The 21066-nt window shown below is 51.1% G+C and overlaps 1 protein-coding gene across 3 annotated transcripts; it reads left to right on the top strand.

The window, feature by feature from the left end:
• The first annotated feature begins 736 nt into the window (after positions 1–736).
• ENO1 (enolase 1) lies at positions 737–15133 on the top strand. Of its 3 annotated transcripts, none has more exons than XM_072731222.1 (12): positions 737–925; positions 3607–3700; positions 5770–5865; positions 7205–7263; positions 9213–9282; positions 9712–9845; positions 10277–10499; positions 11738–11935; positions 12606–12807; positions 13303–13411; positions 13581–13639; positions 14704–15133. In XM_072731222.1, exons 2-12 carry the CDS (start codon positions 3616–3618, stop codon positions 14771–14773), a joined length of 1305 nt encoding a protein of 434 aa, XP_072587323.1. In that variant the 5' UTR covers positions 737–925; positions 3607–3615; the 3' UTR covers positions 14774–15133. The 3 variants fall into 3 exon arrangements, with proteins under 3 accessions (XP_072587323.1, XP_025860859.1, XP_072587322.1); XM_026005074.2 differs by lacking the exon at positions 737–925 and adding an exon at positions 945–1414; XM_072731221.1 differs by lacking the exons at positions 737–925; positions 7205–7263 and adding exons at positions 945–1414; positions 6824–6882.
• The last annotated feature ends 5933 nt before the right edge of the window (positions 15134–21066 follow it).

The raw sequence follows: 21066 nt of genomic DNA, 5'->3' as shown, positions 1-21066 counted from the left end.
TGTGTCTCTGCCTCTCTCTCTCTCTCTATCATAAATAAATAAAAATTAAAAAAAAAACTGCTCAAATATACATTTGAATCTCTCTCTCTCCCTCTCTCTCTGCAAAACAATGCAGAAAATACGGAGATATAAGACATTATTTTAGCTTCCGGATTTCCAGACCAAGGAGAATGCTGACAAATACAAATCTAACGATTATAGGAAACGAAGTAATCGCCTCAGCCCTTTCTTGGAGCGCAGAATGTGCTGCAGAACTGATTTTAAATGCAGTTTAAAATGCATTTTAGCATTAAATGGAGTTTTCTCCACCAGCAAGGTGAATGAAATCACCGCACCGTTTCTCCTGTTTCTCCCTTGCCAGACCACCGTGGAATACTACCCGCTTTGAACTCTGAGAAATGCCTCGGGTCTGTGGGAAATTCCAGTCCCAAATCACCGTACTCATGGCTCACAGGGATGGGGGGAGGGACGGAGGCACACGAAGTCTGCCTTCCAGGTGCAACATTAACCCTGAGACGCACGTGGAGAAGTGCCTGGCACGTTGGAAGGGCTCAAAAAGCATCAGCTCTAACTGCGCCACCTCGGGCCCAACCCCATACCCGTTGTCCGGCCCACGCTCACACACAAAGACTCGCTCGCCCGGCCGGCGCGCGGAGGCCGGCGCGCGGAGGGCGGGGCGGGGGCTGCTCGAGCAGGGCGCAGCGCGCAGGCGCAGGCGCAGGCCGCCGCACGTGGCCCCCGGCACGCGGCCCCGCGGCCCCGCTGCAGACCCGGCCTGGGAGCCAACGTCGCCGGGCCGACGGGGTCTCCGGCCCCACGCTGCGGGGCGGGGCCGGCCCGGGAGGGCGGGCCGCGAAGGTCGTCGCCAAGGTCGTGGGCCGGACGTGAGGCGCCGGAGCGACGCTGCGTGCGTGCGGGACTCGGAGTACGTGCCGGAGCCCCAAACCCTCATGCCGGCCGCGCCACCCCGCCCCTTCCCGGGGCCCTGGCGCCACAGGCCGGCTCAGCCAGCGGTCCCAGCCGGGGCCGAGAATGGAGGGCGCCGGGGCAGGGACTCGCCCGCACCCCCACACAGCCGCGGGGGGAGTCGCGACCCCCCCAGTCCCGCCCCGCTCCACGTCCCCGGGTCTTCGCTGCCCCCTCCCGGCCGCGGGGGCCGCTACAGTCCCGCCCCTTCCCGGGAAGCGCAGGCCTGAGTGACGGCGCGCTGGGCCAATGACGAGGCGGCGCCGCGGGGGGCGGGCTGGGGGGCGGGGAGTGGGCGGGGCATCGGGGAGCTGGGCAGGAAGTCCGGGCAGGCGGCGCTGAGACGAGCTTCGGGTCCTCGGAGCGTGCGGACCGCCCGGCGTAACGCTCGTCCTTGGTGCCTGCGGCATCCTCTGCTTTTTCCCCGGGCAGCGCTATCGGCGGCCAGGTAGGGAATCCAGGAAGGGCTGCCGAGCCGGCACCCAAGCCTGGGGGCCCTGCGCGTGGGTCCGGGGTGGGGACGTGGGAGGGGCGGGTCGGCACGTGCGGGCCGGGCTTCGCCGCAGGGGCAGGAGCTGATTCGGCTGAGATTAGGGGTTCACAGGGCTAATGGGAGCTCGCGAGTGGAGCGCGGGCCTTGTGGGACAGCGGGCCGGACGCCGCAGGGGCTTGGGGAGGTGCGGGCCTAAGCCCGGGGGCTCGTTAGAGCCAGGCCTTTCCCAAAGTGGAGGGAGGGGCAGGGACGCGATGCCCGGAAGCCGCGATCCCCTCCCCCACCAGCAGCCCCTGCGCCCCGCTGGGGGCCCGGCCTGCGGGCGGGAGGCGGGAGGCTGGTGACGGAGTGGGCAGCCTCTAATGAATGGAACTTCAGAGGGTGCTTGTTCTTCAGCGGACTGCGGCCGAACCGTTGCGTAATTGGGAAAGCGGTCCAGGCGACCTCGCCCAGGTCATGCAGGAGCTGCTCCGGCTCCCCGGCCGGGCTCTCGGCAGTCGGCCACCGACCTGACGTTAAAAGGACATATTTTAAGAAAATTCCCTGTCTGGTGTGTGAATTGGGGCCGGGGACACCCCTAGGCCCTGACTGCCCAGTCCACACGTGCTGCCCCTGGTCCGGGGTTCATCCCAGGCAGATGAGCCGTGAACACTCCATCCATTCTTGCTGGCCTTGCTTACTGAACCTTAATGACATCGGGAGTAGTTTTCTAACCAATTTAAGAATAAGTTGAACTTTTATTTTCACAGCTTGAAATAAGTCGCTGCGTATTAATATTACTAAATTAAACAAAAGGACATCTTAAAACAGCAAGAGGATGTATTGTAATAAAGATGTGCTTAAAACGCATCTAAATGCACAGTATAAGTCTATGGTGGCCTGGGGATGGGGGGGGGGGATTGACTGCAAAGGGCATAAAGGGACTTTTAGGTGGTGGCCATCAGACACAGGTATATGATTTGCCAAAACTCAAAGTTACTAAAATCTTATAATTAAAAAATACATTTAAGCAAATTTGCCGTTTTGTAGGATAGTGAATAAAAACTAGATACCTTTTTTTACCTTTTTATTGGCTAACGAATGAAACTTCATTGTTAAATAGTCCCCATGCACCCGAAGTGATTTCACTGTCTAATTTTGAAACTTATTTAAAAAAAAAAGATGCCATTTGCTGCCTCAGAACATTCCAGACAAGATACTGGAGAGGAGCCCAGCTAGATAATGGCTCTGAACACTAACCCAATTCCACTGGGCTGCCTTCAGTCCTACAAGGTCCTTTCTTTCTTGGAAGCCCCTGGGGCCGGGAGGTGAAAGGCTTTCTTTGAGAACTAAGGTGATTGCTCTTTGTAACTGCAAATCTGTTTTTTTTTTTTTTTTTTTTTTTTAAGATGCTTTTAAGGAAAGCCTCCTCCCTTGGAGTATCCTCACATTTGAGGATAGAATCTTTATTCTAGTTTGATTTCAATTATGACATTTCATAATTAATTTTTTTGAATGGGTAAAATGCCTGTTGAAAGTAATACTAATTAGATGTGATTTTTGGTGTGTCCTGTCTTGCTAAAGATCCAAATACTGTGAAATGTGAAAGGCCCAGAAGTTGGCAATAGTAGCAAAGACCACATTGTACAGACCAAGGACACTTCTGGCCTCAAAATTTCTTAAGTATCCCAGTATCCACCGACTGAACATCTTAAGGCTACCTCAAGTTTAACTTGGTGAATTATGTCCCCAACTATGAATTCATTATTTTACTACAAACCAGATTTCTCTCCTTGTATCACCTTGCATTTTTTTGTCCTGGAAGGGTTAGCTTCTGACCTTCGAGTCTCCTTGGTCCATTCCCATGCTACCCTCGGTGGGAGCTATTGACAGTAACCCGCTTCAGACTGTCTCAGCTTTAACCATCCTGCGTGCAGACAACACATTTCCAGGCTTGCTTTGCTTAAAGGACCAGCACCAGACCACTGGGGTTTGAGGCCCTGCAGAGCTGGGCACAGCAGGCTTTCCCCACTCTTGGCAGCCTTCTTGCATCCCGTATCCAGTGCAAATTCTTTCTAGTCCAGGAATCCTCAGAAGCGATTCTTTGAATGAATGACCCAAGGCTGCATTATGGTTTATGGTAAGTATGAACTGTGTTTCCCCCACAGAAAGTCACCATGTCTATTCTCAAGATCCACGCCAGGGAGATCTTTGACTCTCGCGGGAACCCCACTGTTGAGGTTGACCTCTACACCTCCAAAGGTAGGTGCACCTTTGTTTCAGGACTTCCTCTCCCACACTCCCATCTTTTTAAAATTTAAACAACAGAGTCTTGGGCAAGAAAGGTCTGTTGTAAAAGCCTTTCCTTCTGATGTGCACGGGTGCTAGGCTGTGGTTCCTGAATGGGAGGAGGTGGGGGAGGGTTACAAGGCATGGGGTCCTTGTCTTGCTGCTTCTTGGTATGGTATCTAAAACAACTTGCTCCCAGGTCAGTGAGAGTTGGGTAAAGTAAGATCGTACCTCGTCCCTAAAAGGGCCCATCACTGGTTTGCTTCACAGCTTGCTCTGCCTGAGCAAGCGTATCTGGTGTGGTTGGATGGAGCTTTTTTCCTTGGAAAGGAAAGATGAGAGTGCAAGTATATGCAAAGCATTCTCATTCCTGCTTCTAGAAATCATTCTTAGACCAAGGACTGGGGATGTTGTTCCTACATTTGAGTATTGGCACATTCCAGAGGCTCTTGTTTCTTACCTGGCTCTAAGTCCCCCTTGGAGGAGTTTGCTCACATGAAACAAAAACACAGCAAGTCAGCTGGGGCAGAACACAGGCAGAGTTTTGCTCAGTGATGCCTAGACTCCAGGTTTTCTTCCTGGACAGGGCAAGGCAGGGTGGGGAGGGGCGGGCGGAAGGGAAGGGCTGCAGTTTGCACAGCCTGTGACTCAGCTCTGACCAGCAGGCCTATGTGCTCAGCACCGCTGGGTGAGTGCTCTCATAGCAGGGTTTCTTTGAGCATGTGCTTCATGCCTTGTACCTTGGGCTCTCAGAGGATGCTGGGAATTCCCTTTAGTCTTATGAGACTGGCATGCTTAGACTGGAACTTTCCATTTGGAAATTAGCGGACTTTAACCAACAGTGGAAAAAAAACTCAAGATATTAGAAGATTTTTGGGAAGGAAGCATTTCCTCTAAAACACTTTTAAAGGGTCAAAATTAATATCTTTTGAAATTTAAATGAATGGAACTCTTTCTCTTGTGTGTCTCTTAGTGCCTTTCAAAAGCAGGAAGTCATGGGTTTGTTAACCTTCCATCACTTATTTTTTTCATTATACTTCTTTATTTTTTTCTTTTCTTTTTTTTTTTCCATTATACTTCTTAGAGCAGTTTTAGGTTCACAGCAAAATTGAGCAGAAGGGACAGAGAGTGAGCACATGGGTACATACACGTTCCCACACGTGCACAGCCTTCCCCACCAGACTGGGACATTTGTTATAGCTGAACCTGCATTAACACATCATCACCCAAAGTCCATAGTTAGGTTAGGGTCACTTTCTTTTCATGGCTTCCTCACCTCGTCCATGCCTGATGGGGATACAGAAAGCCAGGACCTGTGTCAGGAAACCATGTGTCCTACTGTGTGCACACGGTCCCTGCGATGCCACAGGCACGGTGACCCATCATTTGATTATAATACCTGGTAGATTTTTCCCTCTTTGTTCATTTGCCTTCGCCTAAGTCAGATGGGGAAATCCCTTACAGTTTCAAGTAACTTCTAGAGGCTGCCTTCACTTCCTGCTGCCCTGAACCTGCCTGCCCTTGTAACCAGATCACTCAGTACCCTTCTTGAATCTGACCTCCAAGAATCGCCGTGTTTGTGCTCCACAGTGGCTGGTTTCTATATGTGCAGGACTGCATAATGCACTACTTCATTGTGTTCTAGTGTTACTAAATTATTACTTTTATTGTCTTTATATCTCATGTTTTCTTAGTTATATGTTTGAAATGATAATCTCTGGGATATACTTGAATAAATAAGGTATTAAATTAATTTTCCAAAAAAATACTAATTTTCCTTGGTTCTACTTTGTAACTTCAACACAGCTATTAGAAAATCTTAAATCTCCAAAGTGGCTTGCATCATCTCTCTGTTGGGCGGTGCCAGCAGGGGAGAATGGTACCAACATGCGGGGCAGGGGAAGCCGACTGTCTGAATCTCCCCGTTGGTGGAAGGAAGTGGCATGTTTCTGAAGAGATGCCATCTGTGAGGGGGGCAGGACCCGGGCAGGGGCTGAACTGTGTTTCTCAATCGTGACTCTCTCCCCTCCCTCCACATCCAGGTCTCTTCAGAGCTGCTGTGCCCAGTGGTGCCTCCACTGGTATCTACGAGGCCCTCGAGCTCCGGGACAATGACAAGACACGCTACATGGGGAAAGGTAAGAGTCAGAGCCCCAGCCCATGTCTGTGAAGCGTGGCTGCATCTCCCACGCCTGTAGCCTGCTCCCCATGTGCCTTGTATTTGAGGGTGGCACCCCGGTGCAGTGTTGATGGTGGGCAGGTATACAGGACAGCTGGGAGAGCTGGCCTGTGGATTCCAGCCTTCCTAAAAGAGTTGGTGGGCAAGAGTTTTAATGCTTGCTTCTATTGCGGTTTGTCTCCAATCTGGAAACCTCCCAGGTAGGCCAGGGAACCTAAGGATAAGAAGACATGTTAACTAATACTAACCGTAGAGCCATGCCACATTCCCAGTCTCTTGAGAGTGTGGTCTCAGGAGAGTTCTGGAAGGTCTAACCACTGGCTCACCTACAGATCAGTCCTAGTAGCTTGATCTTTCTGTTGATGAAGTCACAGAGGCACTGGTCTGGCAAAGCCAGCCTCTGGTGGGCTCAGTGCAGACTGACTTGTTCCTGTTTTTGCAGTGCTCACCTTTCTATAGACAGAATCTATGTGGCCGAATTACAGAAAAGCAGGTGGGGCCAGACCATGCATTCTCAGCAGGACCAGTATCAACCAAGGGATGGAAATTGGTTCCTGGGGGAGGCAGAAATCTCCTACCATATTCCCATGATATATGGCCCTCCAGAGGGTCTCTGTATGGAGGTACCATGTGTCTGTGGTATTAAATTTTCAGATGAGGGTGATTAGGGAAAAATCTGATATTGCAGGGAAGGGGCAGTGATGAAGTGAGCTGGGGAAGCCCTGGGCTGGTGAAGCAGCAATGATGCTACAGAAAGGCAGTTGCTCCAGGGTTCCTGTTGTCCACAGCCCAGGCACGTTCTGGTCTGAAGCAGGGCTTTGCCTTCCTGTCTCCTCTCTTTCTCTCACTCCCTGTCCTTCACAGCCTGTTCTCTTCTGAGTGTCTTTTTTCCTTCTCCGTCAATCTCTACTGGTCAGGTGTCTCCAGACCCGTTAAGTATATTAATGAGTTCCTGGCACCAGCCTTGTGCACACAGGTAACACATTGGACATCCTGTAGTTTCTATGGCTGGTGTTCTCAGTGCATGGTCTTGCCAATTAACCCCCCTTCAGACATTCTGAGATGGTTGCTCTGTGTGTGGCTCTAATCCTTGGGGGTCCTAGGTAAGAGCACTCAGACTGGGCCAGAATGTACCCCGATTCTGGGGGCACAGAGAAATGGGGATTTGAAAGCTTTCCCGTTTACGGTCTTTGGGTGGGCTTCCAGATATCTGGGTTAACATCATTGGTAGTTCGCTCAATGCTGCTCAAGCCTGTTTTTCGTTAATGTCGGTAATTTGATATGATTGTTCCTTCTAGGTGTCTCAAAGGCTGTTGAGCACATCAATAAAACTATTGCACCTGCCCTGATTAGCAAGGTAGGACCTGCCTCCTGAGAACTAATGTATTAATGCCTTCAGAGCGTCTCCCAGGCCAGTGGGCTTTCCGGGTTATAGAAGAGCTTATTCTGAGAGCTAAAGTAGCCAGTTGGATTCCCTGTCGTGCATGAGAATTATCTCACCTTTTCTCATCCACCCCCTGCCTGCGTGTCCCCATCTAACAGCGCATGGAATTGGAGTACAGTGACGGGAGACCGTCTCATGGCCTTAATTTTTTTTTCCCCTCCAACTATCTTGACCTTTGGGAAGTTAAAATCGAAATTTTAAGAGCAGCTCTTGGGCATTGAGCATAATAGTATCTGTGGTGACTATTTTTCATGAACTATGGAATTATTTACTATATTTCTACTGACGTTTTTGAAACAGGAACTGTGGTTAAAAATCTTACTTGGAGCCTTAGTGTGTAGAATAGGAGAGCTGCTGTGGGTGAAGTAGGGAGGAGGGGCCAAACAACCCAACAGCCCCTCCCCCCCAGGGCCCTCCCTCCATAACTTGGGTGGCATTTGTGTAGGTCGGGGAAGATGTGCAAAGCCCTGGCTAGAGGAGCCTTCTCTGGGTCTGAGGCCAACCCTGGCCTCCCTACCTGAAGTCCTGTATGCCAGTGGCAGGTGGAAATCTGTCCCCCTGGCTCACTCACCTTGGCCCGGCCTTCATGGCACTCGGTAATTGGTCCCAGACGGTTTCTCGTTGCTGCTCTTCAGGCTCACACGCCCCAAACTCAGTCTCCTGGGTACCTCCACACACCCTGATCTTTGTGCCTGGTGCCCTTGCCTGGCGTGACTCATAATGACCAGGGCCTTCCGGAACATTTTTCTTCCCCTCTAGGGGAGACCATCTTCAAACTCATAGTGAGGATTTGCCCCAAGCCATCATTCCTGGATGGTGGCTAACTTCTGCCAAATGTGCTTTGTCAAAACAAATGTCAAATTAATGTGGCATGATGGGAGTTGGGGATGGTTTTCTTTGTCTTTTATAAAGCACATAATAAGTAGTACACGTTATGATCTATTGTGAAGTTTTTAAAGTAATGCTGACATTCAATAAATGAGTTAGTTTTTAAGACACCAGTTTTTGCAGGGGTGGATTTGGGGTTCTTGTTTTTGTTAGTAGATTCCATGCCCAGCATGGTGCCCATTTGGGGCTTAAACTCACGACCCAGAGATCTAGACCTGAGCTGAGATCAGTAGGCAAGTGCTTAACTGACTGAGCCACCCAGGCATCTCCAGTTTTTTGGGTTTGTTTGTTTTTGAGTAATCTACCCAACGTGGGGCTTGAACTCTGAATGCCAAGATCCAGAGTTGCCTGCTCTGTCGACTGAGTCAGTCAGGTGCCCCTTTAAGACACCAGTTTATTGCTTTATACTCTGACCAGAAATACTCATCTAGAGGTGTCATTAAGCATCTTGCTGAGTGATTCTGGGCTGCCTGCAGAAGTCCTGTTTGCCACGAGATGGGGAAGTGTGCCATCACTGGGTATAGCCGAGCGGTGGTGGTGTCACTTAACCTGTGAGGAGCCCAGCTCATTTGCGTGAACAGAGTTCTGCTATGTACCATTCCCACATCACACTATTTTGTGGTGACCTGCGTCAGCATGTGCCAGGCAGTTCTGGCTTCCATGTGGTGCCACCGGGACCATGTCTGACATATTTTACTGCTGGCCCTGGTCCTTGGAGAAATGCCTGCTGCCAGGAAAGCAAGTGACGTGCGCTTTGGTGCCTCCTGTTTTCTCTCCATCCGCCCCCCCCCCCCCCCCCCCCGCTTCTTTTTTTTGCTTTCCAAACACATAACATAGAAGTGATTTGGACTTTGCACAGTTCCAAAGTTATCTGGGTTCTGTCACAGGAGTGCAAAGGTCCTGTGAGGGGTATGACACTGCCGCTGCCACCCCCACCCCCCACCCCCGTGACTGACCCTCTCCTCTCCCCACAGAAAGTGAACGTTGTGGAGCAGGAAAAGATTGACAAACTGATGATCGAGATGGACGGGACAGAGAATAAATGTGAGTGGTCAGGGGTGGAGGCTGCTGGTGTCTCCCAAATACCTTCCGACCCTCTGGGGGTGGTTGTGCGGTCCCCACTGAGGACTGCGCGTCAGTCTGGGAGCTTTTCAGGGCCCCCCTCCTCACCTGAATAAATCACGTTTCTAAGTATCAGGAGCAATACCAGGTGACAGCAGCACGCAGATTTTGTGGAATTTGCCAGAGTTCCACAGACCAAAGAAAGGGCTTTCTCTTGGGAGAAAGCAGATAGATGAGTTCATGTGGAGAGCTGTTGGGTTTCTGGTTCGGATTCGGGGAATAGACGTGGTCAGGAGAGGAAAGGTTCCAGATGCAGGCCATGGTATATGCTGGTGTGGGGGTGCAGGCTGGAAGGTCAGCAGGAAGCCGGCTGGGAGTATGAAATTCCTCAATTGAATTGTTCTATTCCAGCTAAATTTGGTGCAAACGCCATTCTGGGAGTGTCCCTGGCTGTCTGCAAGGCAGGGGCTGTCGAGAAGGGGGTACCCCTGTACCGCCACATTGCTGATTTGGCGGGCAATTCTGAAGTTATCCTGCCAGTTCCGGTGAGTGGCTTGGAACTCCAAGTGAGGAGCTTGTGGGTATTTGCTTTGTGGGAACCTAAGACCTCCCACATCTTGGTGTCCTCCACATGGAACTCTCCCAGCACAGTGGGCACGTGCAGGCCCTGGAGGTCTCGGGTGCAGACACCTGCCACTTGCTAAGAATGACCCTGAGTAGAGGACTAGCCTCCCCTGTATCCCACATCCCTTACTGCTGATGAGGGAATGAAAACCATACTTGCTGGGTTGTGAATGTTCGCTGAGGTCATAGCTGGTCCTCAGGACACTAAGCACACCTGGTGGTGACCACTGCTCTTAGCGGGAGAGACCTGGTGAGCATTTCAGAGCCACACTGTGAGCCAAGCAGTCATGAGGAGGCTGCTTGGGGGCGCTCTCTGGGCCAGATGGCTGTATTTCTCTCCATCTCTCCCTAGGCTTTCAATGTCATCAACGGTGGTTCCCATGCTGGCAACAAGCTGGCCATGCAGGAGTTCATGATCCTTCCCGTCGGTGCAGCGAACTTCAAGGAGGCCATGCGCATCGGAGCAGAGGTTTATCATAACCTGAAGAATGTCATCAAGGAGAAATATGGAAAAGATGCCACCAATGTGGGCGATGAAGGTGGATTTGCTCCTAATATCCTGGAGAACAAAGAAGGTAAAGTCTCTGGAGGAGTTCCCACATTCCGTGGCACTGCCCGCACGCTTAGCGGATGTGCCGTAACTGTGATGTAGGGAGCTCTGGTCCTTCCACCTTCTGTTCACCAAGCAGAGTTCTGGGAACAGATGGGGAAGCTAGCACTTTATTTGTTAAAATAAGGAATTTGCTTATTAATTTGATTTCTGAGTGGCCTGGTTGCTTAAGATTTTATTCATTTGAGAAAGAATATGGACGGGGGAGGGACAGAGGGAGAGGAACAAGCAGACCCCCTACTGAGCAGGGAGCCAGATGAGGGACTTGAGCCCAGGACCCTGAACTAAAGGCTCAGATCAGGACCAGAGCTGAAGGCAAACACTTAACCAGCTAATCCACCCAGGTGCCCCTACTTGCTCTCTTGCTATTGAACCACCTCATAAGGGGCAAAGGTTTGAAGTCCGCACTGTGTCCCGGTGATGTCTGTCCAGCCCGTGACCAGGAACCCCCCTGAGTTCATCCACTACAGGGCTGTTCACACAGTGCCTTGTTGCCTGGAGCCCTTAGGCACAGGGTTCAACGTAAGAGTTGGGTAGGGCACAGAGAGTCTTAAGAGGAGAACTCACGGCTGAGCTTTTTGTTTTAGAAGGAAAGGAGGGTTCAACCACATTTTGTTGTCTCAGGGACAACTAGTAAAGGAAAACGCATCCATCCTGCTCTTTGGGTCAGTCATACAAAATGCTGAGACTCGGCTACTTTGACCTACAAAACATGACCCTTTCACGTGGTTTAATGGGATAGCTTGGAGATCTGTGGTGGGGAACAGACGCCGAGTGCCTCTGTCCGCCTCTGTCCGGGCAGCTCTGCCGTGTGAGGCCGCCCTCGAGCTGGAGACAACAGGCCCCAGAGGCCGGGCCTCGCCCTTATGCTGCCCTCTTGGGTTCCTAGGACAGCGGCTCTCAGCTGGTCACTGTAACTGTCTCAGCCAGCACAGTCACTCCTGGCTGCTAAATTTGGGAGCATTGTGTCAGCAAGAAACCCTCTGGGAGGAGAGACTGAATTTTCCATTTGGCTGTCTGCTGGGGGCCATTTCCAGGAGTTTCTTGCTCCAATGCGGAAAGAAGTATTGGACTCGTCAAAGCGACGATTGGGGTCAGAGTACCTCGTGGTCATTCTGTTAGAGCTCCCCATTTGGCAGCTGCTGAAGGAAACTTTTTTCTCCACCTGCCCTGTTTCCAATCCTGTCGCCAACCTCTTTCCAGCTCTGGAACTGCTGAAGAATGCCATCGGGAAGGCTGGCTACACCGATAAGGTGGTCATCGGCATGGACGTAGCTGCTTCCGAGTTCTTCAGGTCTGGGAAGTATGACCTGGACTTCAAGTCCCCTGATGACCCCAGCAGGTACATCACGCCTGACCAGCTGGCTGACCTCTACAAGTCCTTCATCAGGGACTACCCAGGTGAGTGGGGCAGGCGGGCACTGGCGGAGCAGTGGAGTCAGGTGGTTCTGGGGTGCCAGCCAGCACTGACCTCAGGTGGTAGGTGGTCTCCAGAGTGTGTGAGCCCTCTGTCCCTATCACAGCCTCCTGAGCAAAGGCTGTCCTGGCTCCATCGTGAGCAGAGCGAGCCTCAAGCCCGCTGACTGCCTGTGGGTGACACAGTGAGCTGGCGCTCCTCTAGGCTCTGTGTCACTTCACGCATGCAGGGTAGGGACTGTTCCTGCTGTTTCACGAGGGGAACTGAGGCACGGAATGGGTTAGTACTCGGCCCGAGGGTGCTTAGCAGGTGACGGAGCAAGAATCAGACCAGGAAATCTGAGTCCCTGCTGGAACAGAGTTAGAGAACGTGCTCAGAGTGGAGCCAGGGCGAGCCCAGCTTCGCAGTCTCCTGAGCCCACAGCTTTTCTCTTCTCGTGGGCACTAAACTCAAGCCACCCTGAACAGGAAGTGTCCCACTTAGCGTCTGTAGGGTCCTAGGGTTGCAGGTGACATTGGTGCCCTGTCACAGGAGTCGGTGGGGACACGGGGAGCCAGTCCTGTCCTGCGGGAGAGGGGTGAGGCCAAGTGAGGAGGTTCGGGTGGCAGTCAGCACAGGGGTCTCACCGACCACACATGGCTCTCCTTTCCCCAGTGGTGTCTATCGAAGACCCCTTCGACCAGGATGACTGGGAAGCTTGGCAGAAGTTCACTGCCAGCGCTGGAATCCAGGTGGTGGGGGATGATCTCACTGTGACCAACCCAAAGCGGATTTCCAAGGCTGTGGGCGAGAAATCGTGCAACTGCCTCCTGCTTAAAGTGAACCAGATTGGCTCTGTGACCGAGTCTCTTCAGGCGTAAGTCCCTTCAGGGCTCAGCTGTCCGAACAAGGTACTGCATGTCAGCCAGAGCACCTGGCTAGAGCTGTGATGGGAGCTTGCAAGTGGCTTCTGAAATCTGCAGTGGCGCCAAGGAGACTGGGGTATCAGGCAGCTGTGGCCCAGTCCTGTCTGTCCAGTCTTGGTTCTAGGCTCATGACCTGATCTTTGGTGGAAAACATCGGGCATAGGCACTGTCTGGGGAGATAAACCTCTCCCCTCAAGGAGTCTGAACCCACCTTTTAAAAAGTAACCTAGAAGACTGAGAAGGTCCTCAGGGCTCTGCGAGGGGGGAGGAAGGTGAACGTCCGTGTCCCCAGGGTTTAGGGCTTGATGGCAGCTCCTGGCCCTGAGCTGCCTCTGGTCTCCCACTGGGGGTGTTGAGGCCTGGCATCAGGAGGGCCAGAGCGACTGCAGGGCCCAGGAAATGGGAGTCACACCATCCTAACCGTCCGGTGGTTTCCTGCCTTGTAGGTGCAAGCTGGCCCAGTCCAATGGGTGGGGCGTCATGGTGTCGCATCGCTCCGGGGAGACCGAAGATACCTTCATCGCTGACCTGGTGGTGGGACTCTGCACTGGGCAGGTAAAGAGCTGCTTAACTCTTCTGGGACCTCAGCTTCTCGAGCAACATGCCAAGAAGGAGGGGGAGGATGGGATCCTGGATGCCCCTTGATGCCCTCCTTTCTGCCCAAAATGCCCATGAAGATCGAGCATCCATGACAAACACAAGTGACTTTTCTTTTCTCTTCTAGATCAAGACGGGTGCACCATGCAGATCTGAGCGCTTGGCCAAGTACAACCAGATCCTCAGGTAAAAAGGAAGCCAACCTGCACTGAGTGTGTGGGCACCATCCTCCAGGGGGAGCCCTGGTTCTATGGGGGGTATGCAGGTGGGGGCCCTTGGTTTAGGGGCGGCCCCAGCACAGAGCCTATATCCCCTGAGGCATGGGCCCAGAGCTGGAGGCCGAGGACCATGCTGCCATCTTGTGGTGGAAGAAGGAACAGGTCCCCCTTGGGATAATGTGATCCTAGAATTTTTAGAGCCAGCAAGAAGCCTTAGTGATTGACTAGTCCAGCACTGTGTTTTGTGGGTGAGGAGACCGGGCCTCAGAGAAGGGGGACAGGCAGGTTCCCACTGGAACCCAGTGCCTTTGGATGTTCTGGTCCCTTTTTATTACCATAATGGGTCCTTGGGGGCCCCTGAACATGGAGACTTGTCTATTTTTTTGTTCCTTTTTCCAGTCTTGAGTCAGCCTGGTTATTACCCTTTGCTTAAATGGTGCCTGGTGGGACATCTGCCCTGTGACCCACACAGGGCAGCTGTCGGCATTCCCACGGGGCTTGTCTTCATACACTACGTTTCCTCCTTTTCTACTGGAGAACTGGAAGCACATTCCAGTTCTAAGATTTCACCTGTAAATACCTGAGTATAGGTCTCCGAGAAACATTTGTTTACTTTTTAATCACCTGCTCTCCCCATGCCATGAGAGTGCCGGGGATTCAGGGTCATTCTGTAACATCCACGCTGAGTGTGTGTCCTTATGCCACCTCTAAAGAAACTGGGTTGTTCTTTCATTAAAAACATTTTTCTTTCTCTTCCAAGAACTAGCACTTCTGCCCTTTTTCTACTTTGTCTTTGGGAAATGCTGGGGGCCGGGGAGGTTGGGAAGCAGAAGCAGCGGTGGGTGGCCCACTTGCTGGGGTAGCTGGGTGGACACAAGAGCCAAATGCCCCTCTCTTGCTGCCGCCTCTGAGCAGCCACATCCAGAGGAGGCTGGTCCCTGCTCTCTGGGTGGGGGATGTGGGCCTTGGGGACAGATGTTTGACTTCTCTTTTCCTCCTCCCCCTCCCCCTCTCTCTCCTCTGCCTCCCAAGAATTGAAGAGGAACTGGGTAGCAAGGCCAAGTTCGCCGGCAGAAGCTTCAGAAACCCCCTTGCCAAGTAAGGTCCAGGTGGCGCACCCTGTGGTCCTGAGTTGGCTCGTTAGACCTCTGCTTCCCCGGGCAGCTCAAGGCCCCCAGCCCAAAGTGGCAGGGCCCTGTGCTAGTTAGCTGCCCTCTGCCTTCCCCGTGATGTTCTCAAAGCTTCCTTAGAATTGCTACAGAAACCAGACTTGACCATCTGGAACCCTGCTGGGAACCCTAGCTCTGTAAACATGTGATTGGTCCAAATCATTGTTTTCTCACCTCACTTCCACCAAGCATATGGAGCCAGGTCTGTCTATGTAATAATATCAAGGTGTCCACAGGCAAGATCCCCAGTGGTTTTATGTGCAGAATAAAAAGGCCTCAGTGACCCATAGAAATGCTGTGTGTGTGTGTGTGTTTGTTTAAAGCAGTCTGAGTCTTTCCTCATGGCAGGTGTTTGGTGAGTCTTGCACTGGGCTCTGGGCCTGTAAGAGTTGTCCCTAAAAGGGACAGGCGGTGCCTGGCTGGCTCAGTAGGACACACACTTTTCACACTTTTTTTTTTTTTCTTAAGATTTATTTATTTATATATTTTTTATTTTATTTTTTTAAGATTTTATTTATGCAGAGACACAGGCAGAGGGAGAAGGCAGGCTCCATACAGGGAGCCCGATATGGGACTCGATCCCAGGTCTCCAGGACCACCCCCCCGGGGCTGAAGGCAGGTGCCAAACCGCTGAGCCACCCAGGAATCCCCAAGATTAATTTATTTTAGAGCACAAGCAGGAAGCACAGGGAGAGGAGAGACTCCAGCAGACTCCCTGTTGAGCATGGGGGCGGGGGTGGCTTAATCTCCTGACCCTGAGATCATGACCTGAGCTGAAACCAACTCAGTCATGACCTGAGCTTACCCACTGAGCCACCCAGGCACCCCTTAGTACATGACTCATGATCTTGGGGTTGTAAATTTGGGCCCCATGTTGGGTATAGAAGTTACTTAAAAATAAAATCTTTTAAAAAGGAGGGTGGGGGAGGACGAGGAGTTAAGGACATTTCATAAGTCCTTGGGCTAAGCAGGTGAGGCAGAAAGTTGTTGTATCCTTCAGCAGAAGTAGGGTCTGTCTTGGGGGTGGAGCCTGACTAAAGGTTCAGGCATCTTATTTGGGAGAAGGTACAAATGCAGAGCTGTCACAGATGACCTGGAGGTGGTGGCTTCTAGGTTATGTCACCCTGTCCTGCAAACCGGAAAGCCTGCCAGAGTACAGCTAACCATTCTGGGCAAGCTGGAATGTGGCTTCAAAGGTTCTGGGGGAAGCAGGTGAAAGAATGGTTAAAAGGGAACTTAGGGCATCTAGAGACTTTTGGAACCCTCTTTAGATTCCTGCAATTTAATTACATTCCTCATTTTCACTAATCTTAGTTCAAGTATTCAAAAGTTTCACGTAGTGATCGATACCCACTGTACTGTGTGGTGCAGATGTGAAATAGCATTGCAGAGAGCACTGTTGAGCAGTGAGCACCGCGTGCACAGCCATAGGTTTCCACAGGAGAGGTGAGCTACTATGGTTGCTGTGTGCCCCTTGAGGGTCTAGGGTTTTATTAGCATTTTCCTTTCAAGTAGTTTGATCAAGTCTGCAATTGTCTTTTAACACCCACTTGGAGAACTAGGAGGCCCCCTTGTGGACGTTCTTGTTCACTGTTTATCAGTCAGGATTTAACCCAAGAGGCAGAAGTAGGAAAAGGTGTATCATGAGATTTAGCACAAGGAATTGGCTTCTGAGATTGTGGGGCTCGGCTAGGCAAATCCAAAGTCAGAAAGGACAGCCAGTCAGAAGGGAAGATGACCAGGCACAAGTGAAGTGTTGATTCACAGGTGCACTTTCTTGGGGAACCTCAGACCCTGCTTTTAGGACTTTCCACCTGATTGAGGGTATCCTGGGTACCCATATATCCAGATGATCCAGGATAGTTTAAACTCATGTGACTAGTGGTTTTAGTTAGGTCTGCAAGATAGCTTCACAGTAATATTTAGTGTTTAATTAACGACTCTATAGTCAGGTTGATAGGCCACAAGCAAGGCCACCACCCATTGTCAACTCAGCAACCGTCCCTAATCTCCAAATAACCCATGACAAAGTCCTATTTCCACCTAATGTGTAATGACTCCTACAGCCAAAGCCACTCTAGGTGTTGATGACTGGTTTCTATCTGAAAATTGATTCTAGAGGGAAAGGGAATCCTTGAACTGGGCCTCATAACCTTCCTAGAGTTTATTCCAACTGGAAAGCAGCAAGTTAGCATGAGTATTTTCAAAAGTGGTTTAATGTCATTTACTAAACTTTGATTTAAAACAATGGCAGATAAAGGCATTTACCACCCTTCGGTGAAAGGATGTGTCCCTTTCACATCTGCACCACCTGTGAAGAAAGCTGCTGGGGGTGCCATGCCCACCCTGGGACAGGTTATGACCCAGCCAAAACAAACCACGTGCATGAGATTGGTTGGCATGTGTAAGCTGGGAAAAACCAGAGGCCAAAGGGCCTTTCCCAAGGAGCCCAATCAAGCAAGACAGGCAGTGTTAATTCTGTCTCCAGAAAACCACCTCTGGGCCTTCTGATGGCCTGTGATGTGAAACCTGTCTCTGGATCACATGAGTTTACAGGAACTTCAAGTGTTTTTTATTAAGCAGCTTTGTTAGCACTTGGTAGTTTCTGGATTTGGCTTTACGTGCTTTTTTTTTTTTTTTTTTTAATTTTCTAGCTCCATGCTAGGCATGGAGCCCAACTTGGGTCCTGAACTCATGACCCTGAGATCAAGACCTGAGCTGATGTCAAGAGTCAAGGTTAATTGGCTGAGCCACCAGGCACTCCCCCCCCCTTTTTTTAAACTTCATATTACAAATGCTTTTCCACAAAACATATATTTCTCTTTTTTAAAGATTGTATTTATTCATGAGAGACACAGAGAGGCAGAGACACAGGCAGAGGGAGAAGCAGGCTCCATGCAGGGAGCCGGATGCGAGACTCGATCCCGGGTCTCTAGGATCAGGCCCTGGGCTGAAGGTGGTGCTAAACCGCTGAGCCACCCGGGCTGCCCCTATTTCTCATCTGTGGTTGTCTTCTAACTTCTGCAACTCTGACACCAGAACAAAATCGATGGAAAACTTGAAGTGGTTTGGTTCTCAAACCCAGCTGTACAGGAGAAACACCTGGGGAGCCTGGAAAGCTCCCATTGTCCAGCCGGGCTGGGTCGAAGCTCTGGGTGGGACCCAGAGGGTCCCCGTGTTGAGGCCTGCCAGCTGCCCGCAGCGCGGCTGGGCTCGGGGAGCACCGGTGTGTGGCTAGGGGGCTGGGGGTCAGCCGAGCAGGCGGGGTGAGGATGCCGGCCTTTCCAGGAGACTGGGCAGTGGCCAGGCTTCCCCGGAAATGTTCAGTAAATGCCTCCGGGGCTTGGAGCCGGCAGCTGAAGGCTGGAATGGCGTTCACAGGGTGGGCACCCGCCGTGGGACCTGTAGCCAAGGCCTGCTCCTTGACTGAATTCCAGTCCGTCAGCTCTCCTCCCCCATCCCCCACCCTATCCAGGGGGACCCCGGGCCCGCTCCCCCTCAACAGTGGCTGCAACGCAGCCAGTGCCGTGCCCAAGAACCCAGATGGAGCCAGACAGGCTGAGATTGTAGCCCTTCTACCAGACAGTTGTGCTCCGCATCCCCATCTGTAAAATGGAGCTGACAATACAGCAGCGGCGGCCCGAGGGTTATCATGTAGTACAGTCAATGCTTACGTCGACACGGCCCTGCAGTGAAGCAGTCAGGCCGGGTAGCCTCCCCTAAGAAGAGGTATAGGGCATAAGGAAGGGAGCAGGGCCTTCAGAGCAGATGAAGCACCTGCAACCATGACGAAGCCGAAAGGGAGAGTTTGGGGTCAGCTGCTCAGGGAACCCAGGGCAGAGGATGAGCACCCACTGAGCTGATCTGCAGTTTAGTAACCTTATCCAGGTACCAAGACTTCCTTGAGCCCCTTCTCAATTTCCACCCCCACCCCTATCCCCTGGACTCAGGCAATCTAAGGTTTTTTTTAAAAATTCTAATTAGGGCAGCCCAGGTGGCTCAGTTTAGCACCGCCTTCAGCCCAGGGCCTGATCCTAGAGACCCCGGATCAAGTAGCAGGTGGAAGGGGAGGAGGGCGGGTGTTGGAGGGGAATGGGTGACGGGCACTGAGGTGGACACTTGACGGGATGAGCACTGGGTGTTTTTCTGTATGTTGGTAAATTGAACACCAATAAAAATTAATAAAAAAAAAAAAAAAGAAATAGCACCTACCACTCCATCACTTTAAAAAAAAAAAAAAAAAGTAGCAGGTCGGGCTCCCTGCATGGAGCCTGCTTCTCCCTCTGCCTGTGTCTCTGTGTCTCAAATGAATGGATGAATGAATAAAATCTTTTTAAAAAAATAAAATTCTAATTAGCTGTCAATCTAAAAAGGAGGTATCTTGTAAAAATTCTACTTTCTGGGATCTAATGGATGGGAAATTAGCTACACTGGGCCTGCATTTGTAGAAGGCAAGCAGTTGGCCACTTTTTTTTTTTAAGATTTTATTTATTTGGCAGAGAGAGCGAGCACAAGCAGGGGGAGGGCAGAGGGAGAAGCAGGTCCCCCGCTGAGCAGGGAGCCTGACCTGGGGCTCAATTCGAGGGCCCTGGAATCACAACCTGAGCTGAAGGCAGACGCTCGCTCAATCGCCCAATGATCTGAGCTACCCAGGTGCCCCCGCCATTCACTTCTGATGGCAGCAGGGTCCCATTCACCTGCTTCCCTTACGTACCTGTGTGGCTCACCTCAGCTTTCAGTGTGCATCCCCTGGTCCATGGTCCCTTCTACAGGCTGCTACCTTCCCAGTTCCTTCCTCTTCTATGGAAACCTTCTATCCCCAAGGGCTCTATGAGTTCAGGTCCTCCAAGGCTTCTCTGCCATTGACGACTGATCCCTGGTGCTTTCAGGGACCAAGAACCCCCCAGGATCCACCTTGAACACCTCAGCTTATCCAGACCCAGACATACCTCTACCCTCTTCCCACTCACCAGCTGAGGGCAGGCCAGCCTGGCCAGGGGCAACCGGCCTCCTCCCTCCAATCTTGCTGCAGAGTGAGGGCTGCTGTCCACCGGGACCAAGGATGACAGCAGGCTCATTTGCATATGTGACCTAAGATTGTAATTAAACCCACACGCCCCAGGGGTGAAAAGTAAGCACATTAATTCAGGAGCAATTAAAAGCCTCCAACATCCTCGTCACAGCCACCGCTGCTGAGACTGTTTCTAACTCATGATAGTCGGCTTCTTGAAGGGGGCATCCTCAAGTCTAAGGGGGGCAGATTCCCCAGCCTCCCAGCCCTTCTTAGGACGCCCTGTGCTATTCTGGAGATGTAGCTGTGCAAGGCTGTGCCTAATCTTTTTGTTTATTGTGACAAAATATATGTAACAGAATTTATCATTTTAGCCCTTTTCATGGGTACAATTCAGTGGTATAAGTATAGCCAAAACATGGGGCCACTGGGCGGCTCGGTCAGCTCGAAGCTGTCTTCGAGCCCTGGGATCGAGCCCTGTGTCAGGCTCCTGCTCAGTCAGCAGAGGTCTGCTTCTCCCCCTCCCCATGCTCATGCTTGTTCTCTCTAATAAGTAAAATCTTTTTTTTTCAAATAAGTAAAATCTTAACAAAAAGTATAGCTCAAACATTGTATATCACCATTATCTATTTCCAGAACTTTCTCAGTGTCCCAGACAGAAATGCTATACTCGTCCAGCAGTGACTCCTCGTTTTCTCCATTTATTCTACTTTCTGTCTTTGTGAATTTGCTGTTTTAGATATCTCATCAAAGCGGACTTGTATAATTTTTATCTTTTTTGATCTGCCTTATTTCTTTTAGCATAACATTTTCAAGCCTTATACATGTTGTAGTGTGTGCCAACACTTCATTCCTTTTTACAGCTGAATAATACTCCATTTTGTGGGGGTGCCTGGCTGGCTCATTTGGTGGAGCATGCAACTCTTGATCTGAGGGTCGTGAGTTTGAGTCCCATGTTGGGTATAGAGCTTATGTAAGTAAATAAATAAAAACTTAAAGAAATAAAGTGATTATGTATTTTTTTAAATATTCCATTTTGTGGGTGTACCATATTTGTTTATTCATCTGTTGATGGACACTCACCTGTTGATGTTCCACCTGATGGAATAGGTGAGTGGGTGTTTCTACCTTTTGACCATTGTGAATAGTGCTTCTGTGAACGTGGGTGTGCAAATATCTGAGTCCCTGCTTTCAGTTCTTTTGGGGTAGGTACTG

The sequence above is a fragment of the Vulpes vulpes genome, chromosome 12, assembly GCF_048418805.1.
Source record: "Vulpes vulpes isolate BD-2025 chromosome 12, VulVul3, whole genome shotgun sequence".
Taxonomy (NCBI): Eukaryota; Metazoa; Chordata; class Mammalia; order Carnivora; family Canidae; genus Vulpes; species Vulpes vulpes.
The sequence above is the reverse complement of the archived record's forward strand: the minus strand, read 5'-3'. Positions and strand labels throughout refer to the sequence as shown.

Excerpts from the sequence above, each read along its gene's own strand:
- ENO1 (XM_072731222.1), top strand. The coding sequence starts at position 3,616 with ATGTCTATTCTCAAGATCCACGCCAGGGAGATCTTTGACTCTCGCGGG. Across the intron at positions 10,500-11,737 it reads TATCCTGGAGAACAAAGAAG|CTCTGGAACTGCTGAAGAAT; the intron begins GTAAAGTCTCTG and ends ACCTCTTTCCAG. Across the intron at positions 13,640-14,703 it reads AAGTACAACCAGATCCTCAG|AATTGAAGAGGAACTGGGTA; the intron begins GTAAAAAGGAAG and ends CTGCCTCCCAAG.